General features: G+C 41.2%; 3 protein-coding genes across 4 annotated transcripts; all 3 read left to right on the top strand.

The window, feature by feature from the left end:
- LOC8067184 (non-specific lipid-transfer protein 1) lies at window positions 2,085–10,545 on the top strand. 2 transcript variants are annotated; one of them, XM_021446304.1, is made up of 2 exons: window positions 2,085–2,680; window positions 10,320–10,545. In XM_021446304.1, the coding sequence occupies exons 1-2, from the start codon at window positions 2,331–2,333 to the stop codon at window positions 10,327–10,329; spliced, it is 360 nt and encodes a 119-aa protein (XP_021301979.1). In that variant the 5' UTR covers window positions 2,085–2,330; the 3' UTR covers window positions 10,330–10,545. The 2 variants fall into 2 exon arrangements, with proteins under 2 accessions (XP_021301979.1, XP_002442776.1); XM_002442731.2 differs by lacking the exon at window positions 10,320–10,545 and adding an exon at window positions 2,824–3,236.
- On the top strand, window positions 9,718–10,553 carry LOC8067183 (non-specific lipid-transfer protein 2). The gene has a single exon (XM_002442730.2). It carries the CDS (start codon window positions 9,742–9,744, stop codon window positions 10,327–10,329), a length of 588 nt encoding a protein of 195 aa, XP_002442775.2. The 5' UTR covers window positions 9,718–9,741; the 3' UTR covers window positions 10,330–10,553.
- Window positions 15,875–16,942, top strand: LOC8067182 (non-specific lipid-transfer protein). The gene is made up of 2 exons (XM_002442729.2): window positions 15,875–16,348; window positions 16,554–16,942. Exons 1-2 carry the CDS (start codon window positions 15,987–15,989, stop codon window positions 16,561–16,563), a joined length of 372 nt encoding a protein of 123 aa, XP_002442774.1. The 5' UTR covers window positions 15,875–15,986; the 3' UTR covers window positions 16,564–16,942.

Here is a 23,743-nt window from a genome sequence, read left to right as displayed (position 1 = left end):
ACAACATGGCCAACACACCAATGATCATGATGCAAAATGCTCAAATCTCCAACACCAAGTCAAATACACTAACAAAACCACCAACAAATGCTTCACAAGAAGCTACCAAATCGAGCAAGCAAGAATAACTAGGAAGTTCAAATCGTGTCTCACCAAATTCAGATGAACAAAACTGAGTCTTCGACAAATTCTAACCGCAGCAAATGTTTGAGCATGTGCTACTGCCTTCTAACCCAAGTCTGAACAAATTGCTCGATCACGAAAGGGTATGCGAAGAAATCACCTAAGGCATTAATTGAACAGATAGTGAAGAATGCAAATCCATACTTTCTAAATGTGCTCCACCTCAAACACATAATTCAGGAACCACAATCACTAAATGAGCAACTAGCACATGTGAACACCACTATGCGCACCAAACTGCCGACTAATGAAAGCAATGGCATTTACAACTGCTCATCCAAGAAACCTAAGTGAAAGGAACCATCAAATGTGTAGCCAACAAAGTATCAACAAATTCTACACTAGATCTCATACAAACAAGGGCAACCACAATGTACTATGATCTGTAGTACAAACATTGACCTCAACTTAGATTTAACGATCCATGCAGAGATCAAACTCCACGTTGCACCGAAATCCTCCAACTCGGACTCGATTGGGAGCTTAATCTTCTCTTCGCCATACATAATTAAGAGTGGTAGAAATGAGCTACAGTTAAGACATCATTGAATAGCAGCTGCAAGGAATTGAATCAAACCATCCGAAACACCGCCTCATACATCTAGAGGAAAGATAAATGGGAGCCCCTCTCCGTCGGGACCGGATCAGTTCGAGAGTATATTTGAGTTTTAGCCCCTTTATATAAAAAGGTAGAGGTTCATTTAGAAGTTTGGTTGAAGTTGCTCTATACGCATCAACCAATCTTTTCATACAAGATCTCATCTCTAAACATTACACACGAATCTATCTGTTACTTTCTAGAATATAATCCCAAGTTCTTTTTAGAACGGATCGAGGTAGAGCAGTATTTTTCTTTGATGGTCAAAAGTTGTTTGTTTTTGAATCTAAAATTTTAAAAAATTTGTTTGTTTTGAACAAAAATTGAGAGATTTGTTTTTGAGGGTCGGACACATACGAGTTTTGGGAAACCGTCGGTGGTACCTGCCTGTGCACACAGAGGTAGCTAGCTAGGTTGGGGACGGGATGCATGTATGTAATACGTGGCGGAGCTTCCGATCGAGACAGCGACATGTGGGCTCCCATACTTGCTGGACAACTTAATCGCTACCACTGCTGCAACTTCAATTTGTGAATGTGCATGTAACCTCCTGCACTGTACTGATATCTCTGTTTCTGGTTGCGGCCGGGAGGAATTAACGAAGACTACTGGAAGGATTCATGGATGATGGACGATCCATATATAATTGACGTCTTAATGCAGGAAGAGTATGTGTTTATTGTGCGATAAGCACTCGGATCCAACTGCAAACTACCTCACACTGACACACTAGTGAGAGAGAGTGAATACGCCTCCAACTTCATCAGATGAGAGCCACGTACGTCCGTCCCTGCCGACTGCCGCCATCACCCTGCCTGCTAAGTCGTGTTAGGCGGCTGCTATTTAAGGGCGTGTTTAAATGTCTTTAAAATTCTAAATGTTTATAAGATTTCTCGTCGCATCGAATCTTTAGACGCATGTACGAAACATAAAATATATATAAATAAAAAAAAAATAATTAACTACATAGTTTGTATATGTAAATCGCGAGATAAAGTACTTGTTGAGTCTAGTTAGTCTATAATTAAATATTTATTGCTAAATATAAACGAAAGTGTTATAGTATAACATACCCTAATAAGTTGCTATTGCTGCTGCAAATGAATTCACTCTGCCTCGATCATGCCCTCATCAACTAACCGCTGTAGTATTATCTGTATCTATCTGCCTCCTGCTCCCAACACCCAACCACCTCCTGCCCAGCAATTAACTTCGACGGATGGCGACGATACCGTCCGTCGTCCATGGAAGATGATGTTGGAACATCCACCATATTCATTCATTCATATGCATGCATCCACCATTCCACCGACTGCCTGCCTGAAACTGCATGCAATGCAACAACACCGTGCATGCATGCACATCTGTCATCAGCAATGACAAGCTACTGTAGCTAGCTCCCAGATCAGATCAGATCAGATCGATCGCAAGCCTGCCTATTTAAGGAGCCACACTCCATCTCACTCTCCTCACCAGCGGCTAGCACTTGCTCACTTGCATTCCAAAGCTAGTACAAGCAAGTCTCAGACACCCCCAGAACATCGACGACATGGCTCGGCTTGCTGTGGCGATCGCCGTGGTGGCGGCGGCGGCGGTGGTGGTGCTGGCGGCGACGACCTCGGAGGCGGCCATCTCCTGCGGGCAGGTGAGCTCGGCCATCGCGCCCTGCCTGTCCTACGCCCGGGGCCAGGGCTCCGCACCCTCAGCAGGCTGCTGCAGCGGCGTCAGGAGCCTCAACTCCGCCGCCCGCACCACCGCCGACAGGCGCGCCGCCTGCAACTGCCTCAAGAACGCCGCCCGTGGCATCAGCGGCCTCAACGCCGGCAACGCCGCCAGCATCCCCTCCAAGTGCGGCGTCAGCGTCCCCTACACCATCAGCACCTCCACCGACTGCTCCAGGTAATTAAGTGATGATCTGAATGAATGATCCAATCACTACAAGTTGTTTGCAACTTTGCATGCATGCATGGTCTGATTCAACTTGAATATCAAGTCGTTTAATTAACTTGTGCTTCGTCTTCCATGCATGCATGATCATGCAGGGTGAACTAAACCTAAACGATGATCGATCGATCGATGATCCATTCCGCCGCCGCCGCCGTCGTCGTCGATCGGCGCCGGAGCATCGACCATGGATGAGTATCTATCTACGCCTGATATGATGAGATGATGAGTTGTCTACTACTGCTACGTCGTACTACTGAATAAAAATCTCTCCGTATGTACGTACGTGTCGTCGTGTACGCTGTGATACGCTTGCATCTTAGCGTATGTACGTACGTGCGTGTGTACATGTGTGTGTGAGAGATGTACTTTTGCTTGTTGGGTTTATTTTTGAGTGCATGCACTATGTGCGGTGTTTATTATTTATGTCCGTGTACGTTTCCTCTCGCTCCTGTGGTTTGTACTAGTTCGATCACTGCTACATGCACACACACATCTCTTTGTTTCCAAATTGTTGTTACGCATGCATGCGCCATGTGACTGTGTTCCATGACTCCCAAACGCTTGGTCAAGAGAGTTACTGCTCTATTCTCCCCCAAACACTTGTCAGCATATATGCAACTATATATATACCTCTTCTGTTCTAAATTATAAGTTATTTTTAATTTTTTTAGTATGTAGCAAAATGAATATACCAAAAAGTTTAAAAAACATAATTTAGAATGGACGGAGTATAGCACGTAACGAAAAACTGGCTGACTCAGAGGATTTGCAGACAACGTATTGTGATTTGAAAAATTGAATGGTTTTATTTAATTAATGAACTCTCGCCACTTGAAAAAAAAAAATACTCACACGGTGGAAATTAAAACAAGTACCTAGCTAGCACGTTTTCATGACATGACCACACACGCGCTACTCTTCAAATACATAATTCATCTGATGAACGATCAAGGCAACTAGAAAACAGAGCTGTGTGCTGTAATTAAGGGACTTGGTAGCAGAAGATGTATAATTATTACCACCCTCTATCCTAAATTATAGGTTATTTTAGTTTTTCTAGATATTCAGTTTTTTAGGCATATAGATATACGATATATCTATATCATAATAAACGTTATCTAGATACATAAAAAAATTTTTGTATCTACAAAAGCCAAAACAACATCTAATAAATTGAAACGAAGAGAGACTACTAAACGTACACACCAATATGATATATATCCATCCCAAAGCTCATGTTTTGTTAGACATGGCTTTAACCAAGATACTTGCAATTTTGTGGTAGCAAATTGATGTAACTAGATATTTGTATTCAAAAGTATCTATGATTTATGCATATTAATGGCACAAGCACCTATTGGTCAAATCTTACTGTCCTAAAAACATGTGTTTTATATTTTTAGATGGAGGGTAACTTGCCAAAATATATACTCCCTCTGCTCACAAAGCAATTAAGTGACACTTGGATGTACGTTGTCGTAAGTCAATAATTTCAGAAACTTTGACCACAAATAATTTTTTATTGTGACATATTTCAAGTTGTCTTATTTCAATCATTTTGAAACCTTAACTATCGAATTATTATGTCTACATGTTTATTTGAATGTATACAAGTAATATTGATGTGGGTAGATTTGTCTTGAATATAGTTTATTTCTTAAAATATAATGTATATACGCCTTATTGAATATTCTAAAAAATAGAAATATATTTAGGGAATGGAACAAATGACTGCTTAACAGGAGTGGGCATAATCAAAATAAAAGTAAAAAAAATAAGAGGAGTGGGCTCACATAGCAAAATGGTGGGATTACCGTCCTTTGTTCTGCAAGGTTATATTACTTTTGAATTTTTTGAAGGAGATTGGAGGGGTTTGCACCCCTACAACAATGCAAAAATTATAATAAAAAAGGTCTTTTACAAAAAAAAAAGCACAACAGTTAAGGAGGCAGTAGGGTGGAGTCTTAACTAAGGAACAAAAAAACTAAGGAAAAAAGAGCAAAAAGAGTACAACAAAGAAGCCTGTTAAACTAGAGAGCCAATCCATTGATCAATCAAGGGTGAAAAGCTTCTTTTAGTTCTCAGCAGCAACAGCTGGAACTTATTTCTGAAAAAAAAAACTGAGGCTTCGAGGATGGGAGTGATCTAACGCAAAATGAAATCGTTGCTTGCTTTCTAAATTGTCCCAGCACACCCACCACTGGAAATTAGGACTTTGCCGAGTGTTTTTACATTCGACAAAGAGCCCTTTGCACTCGGCAAAGGCTTTGCCGAACGTAGCACTCAGCAAAGTTCGCTCGGCAAAAAAATTTTCGACAAAGAGACTTTGCTGAGTGCTTTTTACCGAGGCACTTAGCAAAATATTAAAAACATTTTACTGAGTGCTTACGACAGCACTCGGCAACATTTTTGGCCGTCACAGCATCTGCCGTTAACAGTTATTTTGCCGAGTTGCCCGACACGACACTCGACAAAGTTTTTGTTTTTTAAAAAATATTTTACCGTGTGCCCCTGGCCCCTTAACACTCGGCAAAGTTTTTTTAAAAAAAATTGCTTTGCCAAGTGCCTCTGGCCTCAGGCACTCGACAAAGATTTTCTTTCTTTTTTTTTAAAAAAAAAATATTTGCTGAGTGTCCCTTGCCGCGGCACTCCGCATATTTGTTTTTTTTAAAAATACTTTGCCTAGTGCCCCTAGCATCAGCACTCGGCAAAGTGTCTTTTCTTTTTTAAAGAAAAATTCTTTGCCGAGTGGTCGTGGCCCCGACACTCGGCAAAATTGTTTTTTTAAATTGCTTTGCCAAGTGACCCTGGCACCGCACTCGGCGAAGACCCCGAGAATTGTATTTGTTTTATTTTTTACATTCCATTGTAACAGACAATATATATACACACACGCCAATTATCACATCTATATCACCAACATGCATTATATATTAAAAGCACTCACATATTTATTATTACAAGTTCAACATCCCTACTGCGGTGGCAGAGACTGCAACTGGGCCCCCCGTACTGTGGTGGAGCGGACTGCGGCGAAGGGTTGACACGATCAGCCACCGGTGACACGGTGGCAGGATTGTTTGAACCCACGGACAAAAATTGCACAAAAGAGAAGATATTGCATATATTAGACTCAAAATTGAACAGAGTGGCCCACCACCTGCCTTGGGCAAACTGATAAATGGATTGGCCATTGGCCCCATATACTACCCCAGGCAAGGTCTCACCGTCTCAGGTTTTGTGAGCCTGTGGGTGGCCATCAAGGACATTCGATTAAACAGTGAGGCGGATGATGAGATTAGGGCCTTTATTTAGTTCGTGAGTGAAAAGATTTTTTTGGTACTATAACATTTTTTTTTATATTTGATAATTATTGTTCAACTATAGACTAACTAGACTCAAAAGCTTCGTCTCTCAAATTACAGATAAATTATGTAATTAGTTATTTTTTTATTTATATTTAATGCTTCATGTATGTGTCTCTAAATTCGACGTGAAGGGAACTTTGAAAAGTTTTTGGATTTCGAGTGTAACTAAACAAAACTTAAGTGGCGCTAAGTCGTGCTACATGTATGTGTCTCTAAATTCGACGTGAAGAGAACCTTGAAAAGTTTTTGGATTTCGAGCGTAACTAAACAAAACTTAAGTGGCGCTAAGTCGTGCTAGGCGGCTGCTATTTATTATATGTTTGCTGCTAATGATTTCACTCTGCCTCAGCTAACCACTGTATGTCTGTATCTGTGGCCTTGTTTAGAGCACGTACAATGCAAAAGGCGCTTAGATGGAAAGAGAAAATACTTTTGTAACTAAGCGTCTCTTTATAACCTTAATCTACAACACAACACGTATTTGAAGGCGCTTAAGTTGTGACCGTTACGTCGCATGCAAACACCAGTATCAAGCAAGGAGCCGGTCTAGGCGTCGATGCTTTACGGAGCGGCAAATCTATTTTTAAGCGCCCGCTCAGGACTCCACCGTGTGGCAAAAAAACTATTTAACGGCCAATACCTGATCATAAGCGCCCATCGTTGTACAAGCCCTTAGTTGGTGAAAATTTTTGGATCTAGTTACTATAGCACCGTTTATATTTAATAATTTTTGTTTAATTATAGATTAACTAGGTTTACAAAATTTATCTCGCAAATTATATACAAACTATATAATTAATTAATTTTTATCTATATTTAATATTTGATACATTGTGTCCCAAGATTTAATTTGATTGAGAATTTTAAAAAATTTTGACAACTGTAACACCCTAAATTTTGCTCTTTTCAAAATAGATGAAAATTTATTCAGTTTTGTATTTTGTGCTCACGAAAATATAAGGAAAATAATAATTTTCATTAAATTAAAATTTATCATAAGCCTTAGCAATATTGTTGTGCATACATGCTGGTGCATATGTTTTGATGTGATGTTGACTTGTTGCTCCTTTATGTGTTGAGTGAGCAAAGTTTTAAAATGCGTTTAGTAGATCTTCCTTGACCAGTACGTCTTTATCTTTATCTATAACCAAATTCTTTGGTTTCTCAGCTCAATTTTTTATTAGGAGCTTCCTAAAATCTTTTCTTTGTCACTCAAAGCACTTCTTTTAGTTCCTCGTCCATCAAGCAATCTCTACAAACTTTTCGGGAATTTTTCCATCTTCTATTCTCACTTTTCTATGAGCATAAATCTAATTTTTAGATGCTCCAAATTATCTTATCATGAGGTCCAAATACGTTATTTGAGTTCCTCATATTCCATAATGTCTCTGAGAATTTTCTCCGAATTTTCAGAGCTTTTAGAATATTTTTCATAGTTTAAATAATAATTCTGGACTTTTCTATAATTATTTTATCCATGAAAATAATTAATTCCAAAAATAATAAGTTCTAACCCTAATCAAACTTGATCTAGACCGCACGTATATATACACGTCATATTCGTCTAGAGTGTTTACGTCCTTAAAACCCTTGAGAGCCGCCGCCGTCGGCCATGCCTAGATAGATGCTGCCCTTGCCATGTTACGGCCGCCGCTCTGCTCTTGCCACGTCCTGCTTGCCAGAGCTGCTTGCCATGTTCCGGTGAACCATCGTGATTGTGGACCAAAGAAGCAGAAGACCAAATCGCTGGCCACGTGAAGAGTAGCAAGCAACAGAGCACGGGAGTAGAAGGTGTTGCCGTAGATCAACCTGTTCTTGACGACGTGGCCACTGACCCATCGTTCGGCAAGCATGTCCTATTGAATCTTATAATCACCATAAGAGGTAACTTTGCATCTTTAATATGTCGATTCCTGTGTGAGAAATTTCACAAAGCCTCTACAAGTGCATGCACTGATTTGTTTCGCCCGGCGATGTTTCTATCTGCGCAGCAATCGATCTAGGGATGTACATGTCTAACATATATCTGCGAATAAACGTTGCTGGCTAGCTTGATGACGTCGTTATAACATAGACATGTTTTATTGCCGTTTTCCTTTAGAAAAACAAACCTAAAAATACAAAGAAAATACGCTAGTTTATTTAGGCCATATCATCTCTGTTTTAACTCCGTTTTGTCCATTGAAATTGTGTTAGGTTCGTAATCACGAGCACTACATGTTAGTAATATTGTTCACTCAGTTTGAAACCTTTTAATTTCGTGACCTTAATTAATTAATTACTTTTCTATATAAAATCTTAGAAAATCCATATCTTTTCCGTTTTAACTCCGATTTTCGTCATCTTTACGTCTGTGAGATCGTAGCGATGCGTAGAATTATTTTACAAATTTTTCATATTGTTTTTATATGATTGGTGTACTGTTCTAATTATAGCCTTGTTTGCTACGTGTATGTTGTGTCCGATTGTTTGTGTGTTGATGATCGATGATCGAGTTTAGACGGAGAGCAGTTTCGGTGATCAAGATCAAAGCTTTGGCAACAAGTGAGACCAGCAGGACCAAAAGGATAAGCAAGAGCAATTGGATTGAGGCAAGTATAGCATTTGGATTTTATTTCTGTGACCATGATCCTGTGACTAGATTAATGTTAAGTAATAAATGGTAAAAATGACTTTTTAACAACTTGATGATTTGTCTGTACGTGATCACCCGGGATAACAGTGCAACCATGAGGGCTATAATGGCTCTGGCTTTAGCTCAGTATGAAGACCTTTTCTAGCTTGTTAGAGGTTACCCGAAAGGGCGGAGGGGCTGAACCGACACGGGTATAGTGCGAGCCCCTGTCCCTATGTGTATAGGCTGCGCGTCATTGTGCCATTCGGAAGGGGGGTATCTATATCTGCTCGCAAAGGAAACCTTGCGGCCCTAACATGTTAGACGAACTTTTGAAAGGCTTCATAGTGATCCCTGCCGACCTTCCTTGGAAGTGGGTTAAGAGGCTGATCACCTCGGGCGAAAGGGTAAATCATGACTCATGGGTAAAGATGTGCAACCTCTGCAGAGTGTTAAAACTAGTATACTAGCCGAGCTCACGGTCAGGAACGGCCTTGGGGACATCTACATTAAGGGTGATGAATCTTGTGTGTTAAATATGCTCATTGCTTATTGTTTAATGCTTTACATTATTTATGTCACATTGATCATGAGATTGTGGGAGCTATACAATCTAGTTGCTATACTTGTGGAGTTTGACATGGACTCACTCTTGCTATTTCCCCCAAACCTCAGGAGAAGTTTAGGCTTGTGATCAACCAGTCAGTTGGATCCTGTAGAGAGAAGTTAATACCCGGAGTTTGGAGTTGTCTATCCGTTGTTTGCTATCAAAGGTTATCTCTTTTATATTATGTACGTTATATAATTTTTGCATTGTCTTTTGATATTACCCCTTATTTGTAGCTATATGTGAGATTTGGCTTTTAAAACTCACATATGGTGCATATCTGGTTTTGTCCTTAAAATCGGGTATTACAACAACTAAACAAGCATCTGCCCTCCTCCCTCAACACCCAACCACCTCCTCCCCAGCAGTTAACTTCGATGCATGGCGAGAGATACCATCGATCCATGGACATATACGCATATGCATGCATCCACCGACTGAAACAGCATGCACACCCATCCCATGCATGCACATCACTCATCAGCAATCGCTAGCTAGCTCACACATCGATCACAAAGCCTGCCTATTTAAGGAGCAACATTCCATTGCAATCTCCTCACCAGCTAGCACTTGCTCACTCACTGCATCCCAAAAGCTATCAGTCACCTACGAGCATCAGCACATATATCACAGGAGGTCGATCGAGATCGACATGGCTCGCAGCATGAAGCTTGCTGTGGCGATCGCCGTCGTGGCGGCGGTGGTGCTGGCGGCGACGACCTCGGAGGCCGCCGTGACATGCGGTCAGGTGAGCTCCGCCATCGGGCCCTGCCTGTCCTACGCCCGCGGCCAGGGCTCTGGACCCTCCGCAGGCTGCTGCAGCGGCGTCAGGAGCCTCAACTCCGCCGCCCGCACCACCGCCGACAGGCGCGCCGCCTGCAACTGCCTCAAGAACGCCGCCCGTGGCATCCGCGGCCTCAACGTCGGCAAGGCCGCCAGCATCCCCTCCAAGTGCGGCGTCAGCATCCCCTACACCATCAGCACCTCCACCGACTGCTCCAGGGTGAGCTAAACCGAAACGACGACCTGATGATCGTCGATCGATGATCCATTCCGCCGCCGTCGTCGGCGCCGGAGCATCGACGACGACCATGCTTGAGTCTCTATCTATCTACGGGTGATGATGAGTTGTCTACTATATATACTGCTACGTCGTATACTGAATAAAAAATCTCTCCGTATGTACGTCCGTGTCGTACGTGTGTGTGAGAGAGATGTCCTTTGGCTTGTTGTTTCCGTGTACTTTCTACGATCATTTCCACTTAATGAAAAACGGGCACTACATCTTATCGTCAAAAGTTTTTTTTGTTTTTTTTTGTCCTTGAGGGCATATACTCTCACTCTCCCATCTATTGGACTCGCTTTGAGAAGTGTGTAAACACATATCTTAAAGCAGTTTCACACATTGAGATGTGTGTTTGCACACTTCTAATGGATGAAAAAGTGAAAGCATATACGCAAAATAAACTTTACCATCGTCAAAAACATACTTCCTCCGATCCGTTCTCCGTACGGTTTTGGAGGACACGTATTTTGTTCGATCACTGCTACCTTATGATGCACTCACATCTTTTTGTTTACAAATTGTCGTTATGCATGCATGTGGGCCATGCATGTGATGTGACTGTGTTCCATGACTTTTCGATTATGCTTCATTCGCTATATGGTTGCAAAACTGGGTTGCAGACTTTGTGATTCGAAAAATTAAATGGTTTCATTTAATTAACTCACCACTTCAAAAAAAATACTCACACGGTGGAAATTAAAACAAGTACCTAGCTGGCACGCTTTTTTCATGAGGTGGCGACACGCACTGCTCTTCAAATACAGAATTCATCTGATGAACGAATACAAGACAAAAACTAGAAAACGGAGCCGTGTGCTGCGTGAGGGGCTTATTGGTAGGTAGCAGAAGATGTATAATTATTAACACTACATGTTTAGTTTGAATGTATTAAAGTGATGATGTGGGTCAATCATTTCAAAAATTACTTTGACGACAAATGCTTTGATTTTTTTATTAAATCGACATTTTCAGGTTGTCTTACGTCAATCATCTCGAAACCTCTTGACTATTGAATGATGTTTACATGTTTAGTTTGAATGTATGGAAGTGATGATGTGGGTAGATTTGTTTTGAATATAGTTTATTTCAAAAAGTATATATTTGACATATTTACATATATGCAGTAAAGCTAATTAATCTGGACCTAAAAGTGGGCTTACATAACAGGAATAATGATACTCCCTCCGTACTCAAAACTGAAGTTGTTTTGGAGGGTGATTGGGGTGTTCACAATTGAAGTCATTTTGCATGAATCCACCCTGGTTGTCCTTCGTCTCCCATGTCGAGTCAACCACTCTCGAAGAGAAAAATAGATCACGCTGCACTCAATCAAACGTACCAAGTTACACACACAACTTTTATCATAATATTTTACGGAACATAACTTATATTCACAACTTTGTGAAGACTCCCTTCATATTTCAAATTAAAGTAGTTTTGGATGGTGAGTGGGGTGTTCACAATTGAAGTCTTTTTGCATCTTTAACAACATTTTGAACAAAGTTAATCACCCCCCGGTCCTTCGTCTCCCGTGTCCAGTCGCTCAGTCTCAGTCTTGAAGAGGAAAGTAACTCGTGCCTCCTCTCACGCCATGTGCATTCATAAGTAAATCATGGCTCCTCTCACTTCACACACACTCGAACGTCGAAGAGCCAATTGTATCGCTTAGCCATGCAGGCTATGGAAAAAAACGACCACCAATTAAAAAAGAACTGAAAGCAAGGGATTAAACCTAAGACCTAACACCTTGGGCTTCACACTGCTTGCCAGTATAGCGACGAGTGGTTGATCTATGGAGAAACCCGAACTCTATTTAATAATAGGTGCTGATAAGAAAAAATACATCTGATTAATCACTTCTTGGCATCCTAAATCATGTCCAAAACGACTTGAAATTTGTGTATGGACAAATTATATATTTAAGTATTGAGAACTCAACCACGCCTTCACCCCCTAGCTGCATCGGAGAGAAAAGATGTAACTCGATCGCGATGACCGAACCTTCATGCCCCCAACCTTCGGACGATAAGGGACGAAGGTTCGGAAAAATTTAATGCTGATGCAGATCGGTTTGGTGAGACATGTGTGCAGGAACCAACCTGGAGCGGAGAATCACAGGGGGTAAGGGCCCATCCTTCAGCCCTTGCGTGATGAAGGACGTGCTGACCCCGACCAAGCCGAAGAACCTCTGAGTGGCGGACAAAGATCCCTCGTCGGCCGCAAGGCGGAGGATCTATGAGCCTCGACGAAGGATAGGAGAAGGATCGAGCTACGATAGGACCAGGACTCCGACGCGACAGCCTGCAAAGAGCTTGCAGTTCGAAATTACTCAAGTAGCCCTGTGGGTTATAGATTGTAGTGGCGAAATATGCTGGAATATCCCGCCACCGTCATGGGGCATTGCTGTAACGGATCTCGGTTGGGATCCGCACCCTATATAAAGGGGTTATAAATGCTCTTTCAAGAGTTAGTTGAAACCAATTTACTGAAACACTACTGTTCTAGGGTTTCGAGCTCTCTCTTCCTTGATTGTTAGCACACTCAAGCCTCTCGCTGCAGCGAGCGAGTAGGCTCGACTGACCTCCGCTACTAGAGGAATTCTAACCACTTCCAACATTAAGGATTTGGAACAAATGACATCTTAAGAGGAGTAAGCCAAGTCAAAAAATAAAAGTCAGATACAACACTTGAGTAGCATAATCAAAATAAAGGTGAAAAATAAGAGGAGTGGGCTCACATAGCAAAATAATGGGACCATGGTCTTTTGCTCTTGTAGAGGATATTACTTTTGAATTTTGCCATGGTTTCCATTTTTACTATTGGGTAAATATGCTGGGGTTTATATAGATGGTTCAACATGGGAACAGACAGTAAACACCAAGCTCCTCCGCATGGCAAGAGCGTTAAAAGTATGGAAGCATACACTGTTTACTGAATGGAAACTAGGGAATGACGTCCTTCACATCATCCTATAGAGAGCTAGAGAAGGCACAGAAAAGACGTCCCCTGACAATAGAAGAAGTGGAATTCAAGAAATATCTTAAGGCAAAATCAATGGGTCTAATCGCAATACAGAAAGCAAAGGCGAGACAACACTTTTGACTGACCTAGCTAAATATGGAATGATGATACTAATACTCATTTTTCCCAACTACATGCAAACGCTAGACGAAGGAAAAATATATAAGCACAATTCACATTGAGGAGAGGGTCGCAATTTCCCAACGTGGGAACAGAGGTCCCCTGTTGAGTTCTTCGCCAAAGCCAGGGAACAAGAGCTACAAGAACATATAGTCAATCAATTGGGAGACGTTGGGTTACTCTCCACATAACCTTGATGAACTAGACATGCCATTTACAGAGCAGGAGCTACTTACCATAATCAAGGAGCTTCCGTCGTAGAAAGCCCCAGGACTAGTTGGTCTTATCGGGATCTTCTATAAGAAGAGTTGGGATATAATCAAGAACGACAACCATAGGACTGCAAAAATGCAGTTGTTTAATGAAGCAAGTATAGTTCTACTCCCTAAGAAGTAGGAAGCACAAACAATGTTTGAGTATAGAGACTGATTAGCCTAATTAACAGCCTCATAAAAATCATTACGAAAATCTTTGCAAATAGACTAGCTCCATATATGAATGAGTTGGTTTCACATGCTCAAAATGCATTCATCAATAAAAGGGGCAATTTTCTTTATGTACAAAGAGTATTCAACTTCTACAGAAAAAAATCAGCTCACTCGATCTATTTATAAAACTGGACATCTCCAAAGCTTTCGACTCCATAGAATGGCACACCTTCTGGAATTTCTAACTGCGCTTGGTTTTAGCACAAAATGACCTAATTGGATATCAAAGAAACTTAGGGTCCTTCTCATCCAAAATTCTCATAAATAGATGATCGAGTCAAAACATCAAACATGCAAGAGGATTGAGGCAAAGCAATCCGCTTTCCCGGCCCCTACTTTTCATGCATGTTAGCAGTAGACCCGCTACCAACAAATCATTGAATATGAGCGGCACAACAGGATATCCTACAACTGGTTGTACCGGAAGCAGCAAACTTGTGGTGCTCTCTCTACACAAATAAAATGTGGGTTTGTTTGCAAACCCATCTTCAGAGCAGTTGAGCAGCTTACAAAATTCCTACATTTCTTTGGAAATTGTTCAGGGCTAAAAATTAACATGTCCAAGACTATTTTTTTTTTCCAATATGGCTCCAACCTAACATGGTCCCTTCGCTCATCCACAACTTCCCAGGGAAAATATTTAGGGCTTCAATTACATATACCCGGAAATTAAGAAAGGAGGGAGGTCTAGCCACTGATAGAAAAGATTTTGGTGCCAGGCTCCCGGGGTGGAAAGGAAAATTCCTGCCAACATCTAATAGAGAAACACCAGTACAGAAATGATTCTAATGACGCTGCCAATAATATACCATTTGATAGTGTTCCAGGCTCAAAAGAATAGACAGGATGTGGCGTAATTTTCTTTGGCGAGGAGAAATACCACTTGAGAACATCATTGGAGGACATTCGTTGATCAACTAGTCCACCACCACGCCCTTCCCAAGGCGAAGGGATTGTCCAATTGAGATGACGGCTATGGTTTAAGTAGAAACAAAAGGAAAGAGCGTGGAGCAATACGGAGATTCCTTGTGACAAATCTGATCACAAGCTCTTCAATTCATTAACTATATATAGTCACCACAGGCAATGTAAAAAATATAGCCTCTTTCGTGACATCGAATTGGATCAATGGAACATCGGTCAAGGCAATTGAACCGCTGTTACATCAAAAGACTCGAAGGAAAAAATACACGGTCCAAAAGGCTATGTTAGATGAATTGGCCACATATAGGTGAGTTCTCAGATTTTGTGAGCCTGTGGGAGGCTATATATTGTTTAGTTCCGAAAACATTTTGGTTTTTGGAACTGTAGCATTTTCGTTTTTATTTGACAAACATTGTCCAATTATAGAGTAACTAGGCTTAAAAGATTCATCTCGTGATTTACAGATAAACTGTGCAATTAGTTTTTATTTTTGTTTATATTTAGTGCTCCATGCATGTGCCCCAAGATTCGATGTGACAGTGAATCTTGAAAAATTTTTGGATTTTGGGGTGAACTAAACAAGGCCTCATTCGATTAATCAGTGAGGCGGGTGATGAGATTAAATGACGCTTAACTGTTTAATTTATTATTAAGTCGTGTTAGGCGGCTGCTATTTATTAAGTTTGCTGCTGCTGCTGCTGCTGATGATGAATTCACTCTGCATCCACTAACCACTGCATATGTGTATTTCCATCCACATCCTCCATCTGCCTCCTGCCCCCAACACCCAACCACCTCCTCCTGCCCGGCTCTTAACTGTACGATGATGATGTTCTACCGAAAGAAACAGCATGCACACACCATGCATGACATCTGTCATCAGCCATTGTAGCTCTCAGATCGATCTCAAGCCTATTTAAGGACCAACATTTCACTGCATATTCTCCTCACCAGCTAGCACTTGCTCTCACTGCATTCCAAAGCTAGCATACTAGCACACAGTCAGGCACTCAGATCACTCAGCACACACGAATAGCTCGATCGATCGACATGGCACGCAGCATGCAGTTTGCTGTGGCGATGATCGCCGTCGTCGTGGCCGCGGTGCTGCTGGCAGCGGCGACGACGACGTCGGAGGCCGCCGTCACCTGCGGGCAGGTGAACTCCGCGATTAGCCCCTGCCTCGCCTACGCCCGCGGCACCGGCACCGCACCCTCCGCGGCCTGCTGCAGCGGCGTCAGGAGCCTCAACTCCGCCGCCAGCAGCACCGCCGACAAGCGCACCGCCTGCAACTGCCTCAAGAGCGCCGCCGGACGTGTCAGCGGCCTCAACGCCGGCAACGCCGCCAGCATCCCCTCCAAGTGCGGCGTCAACATCCCCTACACCATCAGCGCCTCCATCGACTGCTCCAGGTACGTACGAGTACGACCGACCCTACCGTAAGATCTAAGCCAAGTCATCGATCATCTGAATGAATTGGCTTTTTTATTCAGTATAGTACGTAACAGTATATTTTACTACTTTTGCATGCATGTACTGACTCGATCAACAAGTACGCACGCACGTCGTCTAATTTGTGTGTTTTTTTTTTTCCCATTTCCATGAATGATCATGCAGGGTGAACTAAACCTAGCTAGACGACGACGGCGGCGGCGGCCGCCTGATCGATCGATGATCCATTTCCGCCGTCGTCGATCGGCGCCGGAGCATCGATCATGACTCCATGAGTATCGATCTATATCTACGCATGGATGATGATGATGAGTTGCCTACTGTTACGTACTATACTGAATAAAATCTCTCCGTCCGTACGTGTCGTCGTGTACTACGCTGTGATACGCCTGTGTAGCGTGTACGTCAACATGTGTGTGTGTACGTGAGAGAGAGAGGAACCGTTCATGTCCTTTGCTCCTCCGATCCGTCTTCGTACGATTTTGGAGGAGATCCCGGTTTGTACTATGTTCACTGTTGCTACCTTATGATACACACATCTTTTTGTTTGCAAATTGTGTTATGCATGCATGCGCCATATGCATGATGTGACTTATGTGTGTTCCTCCATGACTTTCTATGCTTCGTTCACTATATATCTGCAACATGCGTTTTACCAATTTTATAAGGATCTATTTTGAATTCACTCATCTAAACTATAGAGCTAAAGTCTCCAAATAGGTGATCTAATGTTAGCTCTAAACCTTAGCTCGTTTCACATTAAAGATTTAGATATCAAAACTGAACTAAAATGCTATAAAGTTTTTATAAATTTGTAAAATAGAGGAAGTAGTATGTACCTAACGAAAAACTGGGTTGTAGACTCGAGGATTCGAAGATGGGACTATCACAAAACTATCATTAGTTTTACCAATTTTGTTTTAAGTGCTTACTACCCAAACAACTCTTGGTCAAGACTATACCTCTCCCAAACACTTGGTCAGTAATGCAACTGGACTGCAGACTCGAGGACTTGAAGATGGGACTGAGATTTAAGAAATAATGATAAAATGGTTTTAATCAACTCGCCACTTGAAAAAAAATACTCGCACGGTGGAAACGAGAACAACTATGCCCTGATATATGACGACATGCTATAGTCTTTAAACAATTCAAAATTCATCTGAACAAATACAAAACAAAACTAGAAAACAGTAGGGGGATCTATAGTTTCAGAAGAGATCTATAGTTAATACTAAACGCACCTGTGAATATTTCCTCCATGCCAAAACTCATGTTTTGTTAGACTTGGCTTTGACCTATACTTAAAATTTTGTGGTACAAAATTGGTGTAACTAGCTAGATTTGTATTCAAAAGATTTCACAAAAAAAGATTTGTATTCAAATGTACCTATATATGATTTATACATATTAGTGGAGAAGCTACTTGTTCAACTCATTGCTGTCCTACAAAAATGTGTTTAATATTTTCGGATGGAGGGAAACTTGCCAAAAGTATATACTCCAACTAAGTGACATTTTGAAGTTGTCGTAGGTCAATCATTTCAAAGACATCATTGACTACAAATAATTAATTAAATACCATGCATTTTCAGTTAGTCTTACGTCAATCCTTTTGAAACTTTGACTATTGAATGATTTTTTTTTAAATGGACCGGACAGAGGCATTACCAATTATGTTGATAAAGAAGAAGACCCAAAGTGAGCAAATGGCGTCCTCAAAGGAGGTTACAATAGGAAACAAAGAACTATGACGACTAGGACAAACTCTAACAACACCACCCAACTTGCAAATCAGCACAGCCACAAGATAACAATGCCAACAACCAAACAGGAAAATTTTTAAAGAAGAGACAAAGAAACCTTTGCCGAAGAGTCCTAGTGGACCTAACCTTTTAACCCCATCAAAGGCTTGAGAAGTTCTTGGAGTAACAATTCTTCTAAGCGGTCTGCATAGTCTTGAATGAAACTCTCATTGAATGATTTCTACATGTTTAGTTTGAATCTATGGAAGTGAAGATGTGGTTGCTTGCTCATCGTGCACTCGCGAGCTGCGACCCCACCGCCCCCTCCGTCTAATGCAAGCTACCCTGTTTGCTTGGCTGAAAGGTCATGTCTAAAAGTATTGTTCGCTTATTTCTTATGAAAGAAAAATATTCCTAAATAGTTGACAGATTTAATAGATAAGCTCAAGCGAACAGGGTGAGGCTGAGCAGAACGGAGAGACTGGAACCTTAATTGGGCCTTAGGTTGCCAAGCGGTACTACTTAGTGTTTAGTTTTATTGTCTCAAATTGGATTGGTTATCACAAGATCGCGACTAGCCCTGCCATCTTTAACCTCACTCTAGCTTTAGCAGCTTCTCGCAAAGTGAATATTCGAATACTAGAGGTATTGATTTTACAAAGTGTAATGAATTTTAACATGACGGGCCGTCATTGCTTGGCTAGCTGATGTGAACGTGGCCCAAGTCGAGATTTCCGGTGACTGATCTGCTAGGCCGTTCGTGGACCAAGCTTCTGGACTGGTGCCACCTGAGCCGTGAGGCCTGGTCGTATTCACAACTAACATATGGGCCAAGTGATCAGTGAGCCCAAGTTACCTGTGATTACTTCTTTTTTTGAAACTGTTACCTGTGATTACAGATTAGACCAAGTCTTCACACTTCTGAGTTGTGAGCTCTTCTTTTGCCGTGGCCCACTAGGGTGTTTAACTTTATTCAGAATAACTAGAAATATGAACTACATGTGTGGTAAAAAAAATCATCAATTACAAAAAAAAAAAACACAGAGATGCATCTACTCTATAATCAACACTAATAGACATTCAACATTCAATAATAAACAACTCAATAGTTTTTCAATTTTTTATTACAATATTTATTATATTAAGTAAATAACACAAGGGCGAGGCATATAATATAATTAGCTAGAGTAAAGAATGAATATTTGCCTAATAATCAGGATTAGTGGCACTAAAAAATCATAGCTAAGCCAAGCTATTCTTAACAAAGTTAAAATGTCCTTATAGCTGCAATAGCTGAACAATTCGCGATATTATAACTTGTTCTTTGAAAAGCCAGAACACAATATCACAAAAACGGTTCTAGAAGACAACTCATGTTGTTTATAGGGGCTATCTTAAAACATTGGCGTCTCCAAAAATAGCTAAACAAATTTAGAGGTGTGTGACATATTTTAGGAAATAGTGTTGTCTCTATAAATCTATTAACAAATATATTTTAGAGGTGAATCTACTAAAAGACTTGGTTGTATTAATAAGGCTAAGGCTCGATAAGAAAACTCTACTCCATGGTAGGCTGCAATGCACAACCCTAAAGTCGCCCATCACTATCTTAGCCGCACAACTGCTCCTCTATTTGCTCCCACAAAGACGCACCCTATCATTTCTCTCCTCTTCCTCAACTCCCTCCATATGTCTTCTATTCTCACATTTCGCAATAGGGTTGAGGCACCTCATAGAGGCATCAAGCCCAGTGAGGTCCATGCTTTGGCGCATATTGGATCTGGCGAACTCTCCTTCCCGCACAACATGGGGGTTCCTTTCCAGCAGTAGCACAAAGTCATGACACCAGTCTCCAATCTAGCGGTGTCTAATAGCATCAACATGTGGGCATATGATGTCCTATATATCCACATGTGTCGTATTGCGGGCTCGGCAACGGACTTGCAAGACAGGCTCGATGGTGCCCCTTTTTCTTTTTTTTATTATATATATAGGTGGGCATGTGTGCCCGTCTCTGATTAACATGTATACCACTGCCACTTTAGAAACCTATTTGGACCATCTCTTTTAATCTCATCTATGCTAGTGAGACAGTGCTGTGCCCTGTGCAGACTATTTAGAATCATGGAACTCGTGACTTATATTGTTGATGAAAAATGACGGCCTACGCACATGGGTGTTGGCCCTGTTCGGCACAGCTGTTCAGCTGCGGCTGTTAGTGTCTCACACAAGCACTGTGCTAGCTGCAGCAGATGAGCATGACCCATGTATTTTTTTTTAACTCCTAGTACCGGCCAATTAGCCTGCTGGTAATTTGTAGGAGAGTCTTTCTATTATTTTTCAATCACCAACACGAAGATTTAATTCTTGATGAGCTGTTTTAATTTCGTCACATGGCTAAACTAATTTGAAGATTAATTAATAACGGGCCAACCAATTATACGGCGCCAGACACACTAGCATCGATCATATATATGCACATGATGTCAAGTTGGTTGGATGTGATGGAAGAGATGATGAAGGTCGTGGCTGAGAAGCATCCACGGGTTACGTATCGGAGAGAGCCATGATGATTTGGTAGCATCGGAATGATGGATCGATCGTGATCTCGCGGGGGTAACCTGGCTATAGACTATAGTCTCTGCCATCTACAGAGCCGTACTATTGACGATAAATGAATTGATCGGCCATCGAGAAGACGACACTTGCTTGACCTCTTCTGTCTAGCAACCTCGCAGCTTGTTCGTTTGTTTTATATAAGCCGTATTTTTTCTGCAAGTAAATAGTATTTTTTTCTCTTATAATAAATCAACGAATAGTATTTTCAGTCATGACTTTTTTAGACCAGCGAACAAGTAATTAGTACCTATGTTAGTTGCTCCATAGTAAATTGTGTGTAACTCATGTAGCTAGATTCTTTCACTTGTTGCATTTTTTAAAATATTCTATAACGAGTAAAATGCACTATTAGTCCACCAACTTGTTCGTCTATGTCAGGTCTGTCAACTTTGAAAGTGTATTTTCTTGGTCCAAGACGTTTTTAAGTGGTGCATAAATAGTCTATGCCCCTTGGTTTCACAAATAGATCTAACGTGGTAAACCATGTCATCAGCTAGCATGGCATCTATGTCATGTGAGAGCAAAGTGGCCCATATTTTTTTACCGATACCCCCTATCTTTCTCTCCCTTTCCCACTTCAACCCACTATGGCTTGCAGGAAAGCGTGGACAACCCACTGCCACCACAGCATGCAGGTGCACGAATAGGCGGGCACAGGCAGGCATGCGGGAGAGCCGCCGCCGCAGCCATGAGAGCGTGTATGCAAGCCCCCACCACCGCGTGTGCGCGGGGAAGAAGGCATCACCGTTGCCGCTGCTGGCATTGAAGATGAGCGTGGTGGCTTGAACTGGCGTCATGGTGGCTCCGATGATCCACTGACAAAACAGAGAAGCTGATAAGGTCCATGGCATCAAGGTGAATCTAGATCAAGCAAGAAGAGGAAGAGGGAAGCACCCAAATGACCTGGGCATGGTGAGAAGCTTCATGGTTAGGCTAGGGCCAAGGCTCATGCTTGCCTGTGGCGGCCGAGGCTGGGGCCATGGTTTAGACTCAAAAATACATTTTCAAAGTTAATGGATCATAGTGACACAAACGGACAAGTTGTTGGACTAATTAATGGTGCATTTTACTCTTCTATAATTTATCTTTCGAAAGTGTCCCCTAAGAATAAAATGTTGCGCTGTGTTCATAGAGGACAATGAGCTAGTTTGCATGTATGTATATATAGGACATTATTGCTGTGTGGTACTCCCTTATCTTTTAGGAGGTAAATACCTTAAAGAAATCACAGCCCTTGATTTTTTTAAATAAAATATAAATAAAATAATCTAAATATAAAAAATCTCAGCATCACTAACGCAATGAATATCTTTGTCCCCTCCTTCCGGGTTTGCACCGACATGATGATCAAGTAGACAGAAGAAATCCGGCTTCTTCCTTGTGGTCAACAAGAACGCACATGCACACACGTTTTTTTTTTCTTTTTTTTTTCTATTTCTGTTTTCATGAGTAAGTTTGAGCAGTAAAGCAAGAGCATAATAAAACTATAAAGCCAAATTCATTCCTAACGCCGAATCGAGGATAAGAAATGGGAACAACAAGCGCCGCCTGAAAATGCCTCCTTCTCGCTACCGCCGCCACCTCCTTCCTGCCTAGGGTCTCTCTCTTTCTTTCTCTCCAATGCGTTTGTCAGAGATAAGATGGGAGTGGACCATTTTTTTCATGCAGTTTTATTTCTAGTTGCTTAAGGTTTAGTCAAAATATTTTTTAGCAAAATCAAATGATTTTTAGTCGAGATCATGTTGCCTATGATGAGAAGAGATCGCCATTGCAGGCGTCGATTTCATCTGCAAAAGGGAGGGGGTACTTTTGGGCGTTCCCAACAGGGACTATTGGGACGTCGATTTCATCGTCAATGGTCACGGAGAGAAAGCCAAGATTTTGAGATGATGAATCTGCACCTTGTACCGGATGCACCTTGTACCTGACGATTCAACTGCCAATATTTTTTTTATCGATTGAGATGCACTTTGGATTGGTTCCGAAGCGTGGATTTTGTGGCATGTGTCCAATATTTTGGGTTGGTCATTGGATTCAGGATAAGGACTGCACTTTGGTTCCAACGTTTGTGAAGGGGAAGAAGACGATGGAAGAATTTGGATAGAATATTATGTATTTTTTATGTGTAATTTGGGGATGTTTTATACCGAGTTTTAATATAACCATCTTCCTTCGCAAAAAAAAAAGAACTGTGAAGAACAAGAACTACACTGCTTCCATCCTTTCGTTACATCTAAACAACTTTCATGCATGATAGGATTCTAGGCATCTTATTTATGTACGTAGAAAGTTTGTCAAGTATATATGATAGAGCAGTTAAATACATTTTTTTCCAAAGTTGTCACACTGATGGAAGTTTTTCTTTCACGTAAAAAATTCGTTGCAGGTCATCGTTTGAAAATGTTATGGATCACGTTCCGTTTTGATAAAAAATGCTACATCTCTAGATTTTTTTTTATGTTAGAAGAAAGACACTTTTGATTTTATCCGCATGTGACGTTACATTGAATAGGAATGTTATATTATGTACTATGTATGTTAGATCCAATAAGAAGGTAGTTTCACTATTTCTTCTACTACCACCAAGGAAATAACATTTTGAAATTTTTTGCTGTGGGACACTCTGTTTATGCGAAATTAATTGGCTATAGGACACTGGAATATTTTTTCTGGGACACTAATTTTTCTTTGCTATAGGACACCGTAATTTCACGAAAGAATAGTGTCTTGTAGCAAAATTTTAGAACCCGTCAAAAAATTTTTTTAATCTCACGAAAGAATAGTGTCCTGTAGCAAAATCCATAAAAAAAATTTACTTCGTAATGTGCACATGAAACGGTTGAAAACTACTTGTAATTTAGTATTGCCTCAACTTCAGTTTGCATTGCGTATTGTAGTAGGACATGTATCATCGATCGACGACTCACGATGGCCGCTATTTTTTAGAGAAAAAGTAGTGAAATAAATATCCTATGTAATGTGTACATCCGC

Source organism: Sorghum bicolor, chromosome 8 (genome assembly GCF_000003195.3).
Source record: "Sorghum bicolor cultivar BTx623 chromosome 8, Sorghum_bicolor_NCBIv3, whole genome shotgun sequence".
NCBI classification, from domain to species: Eukaryota; Viridiplantae; Streptophyta; class Magnoliopsida; order Poales; family Poaceae; genus Sorghum; species Sorghum bicolor.
Note: the sequence above shows the minus strand (reverse complement) of the source record. Positions and strands in the feature narration are given on the sequence as shown.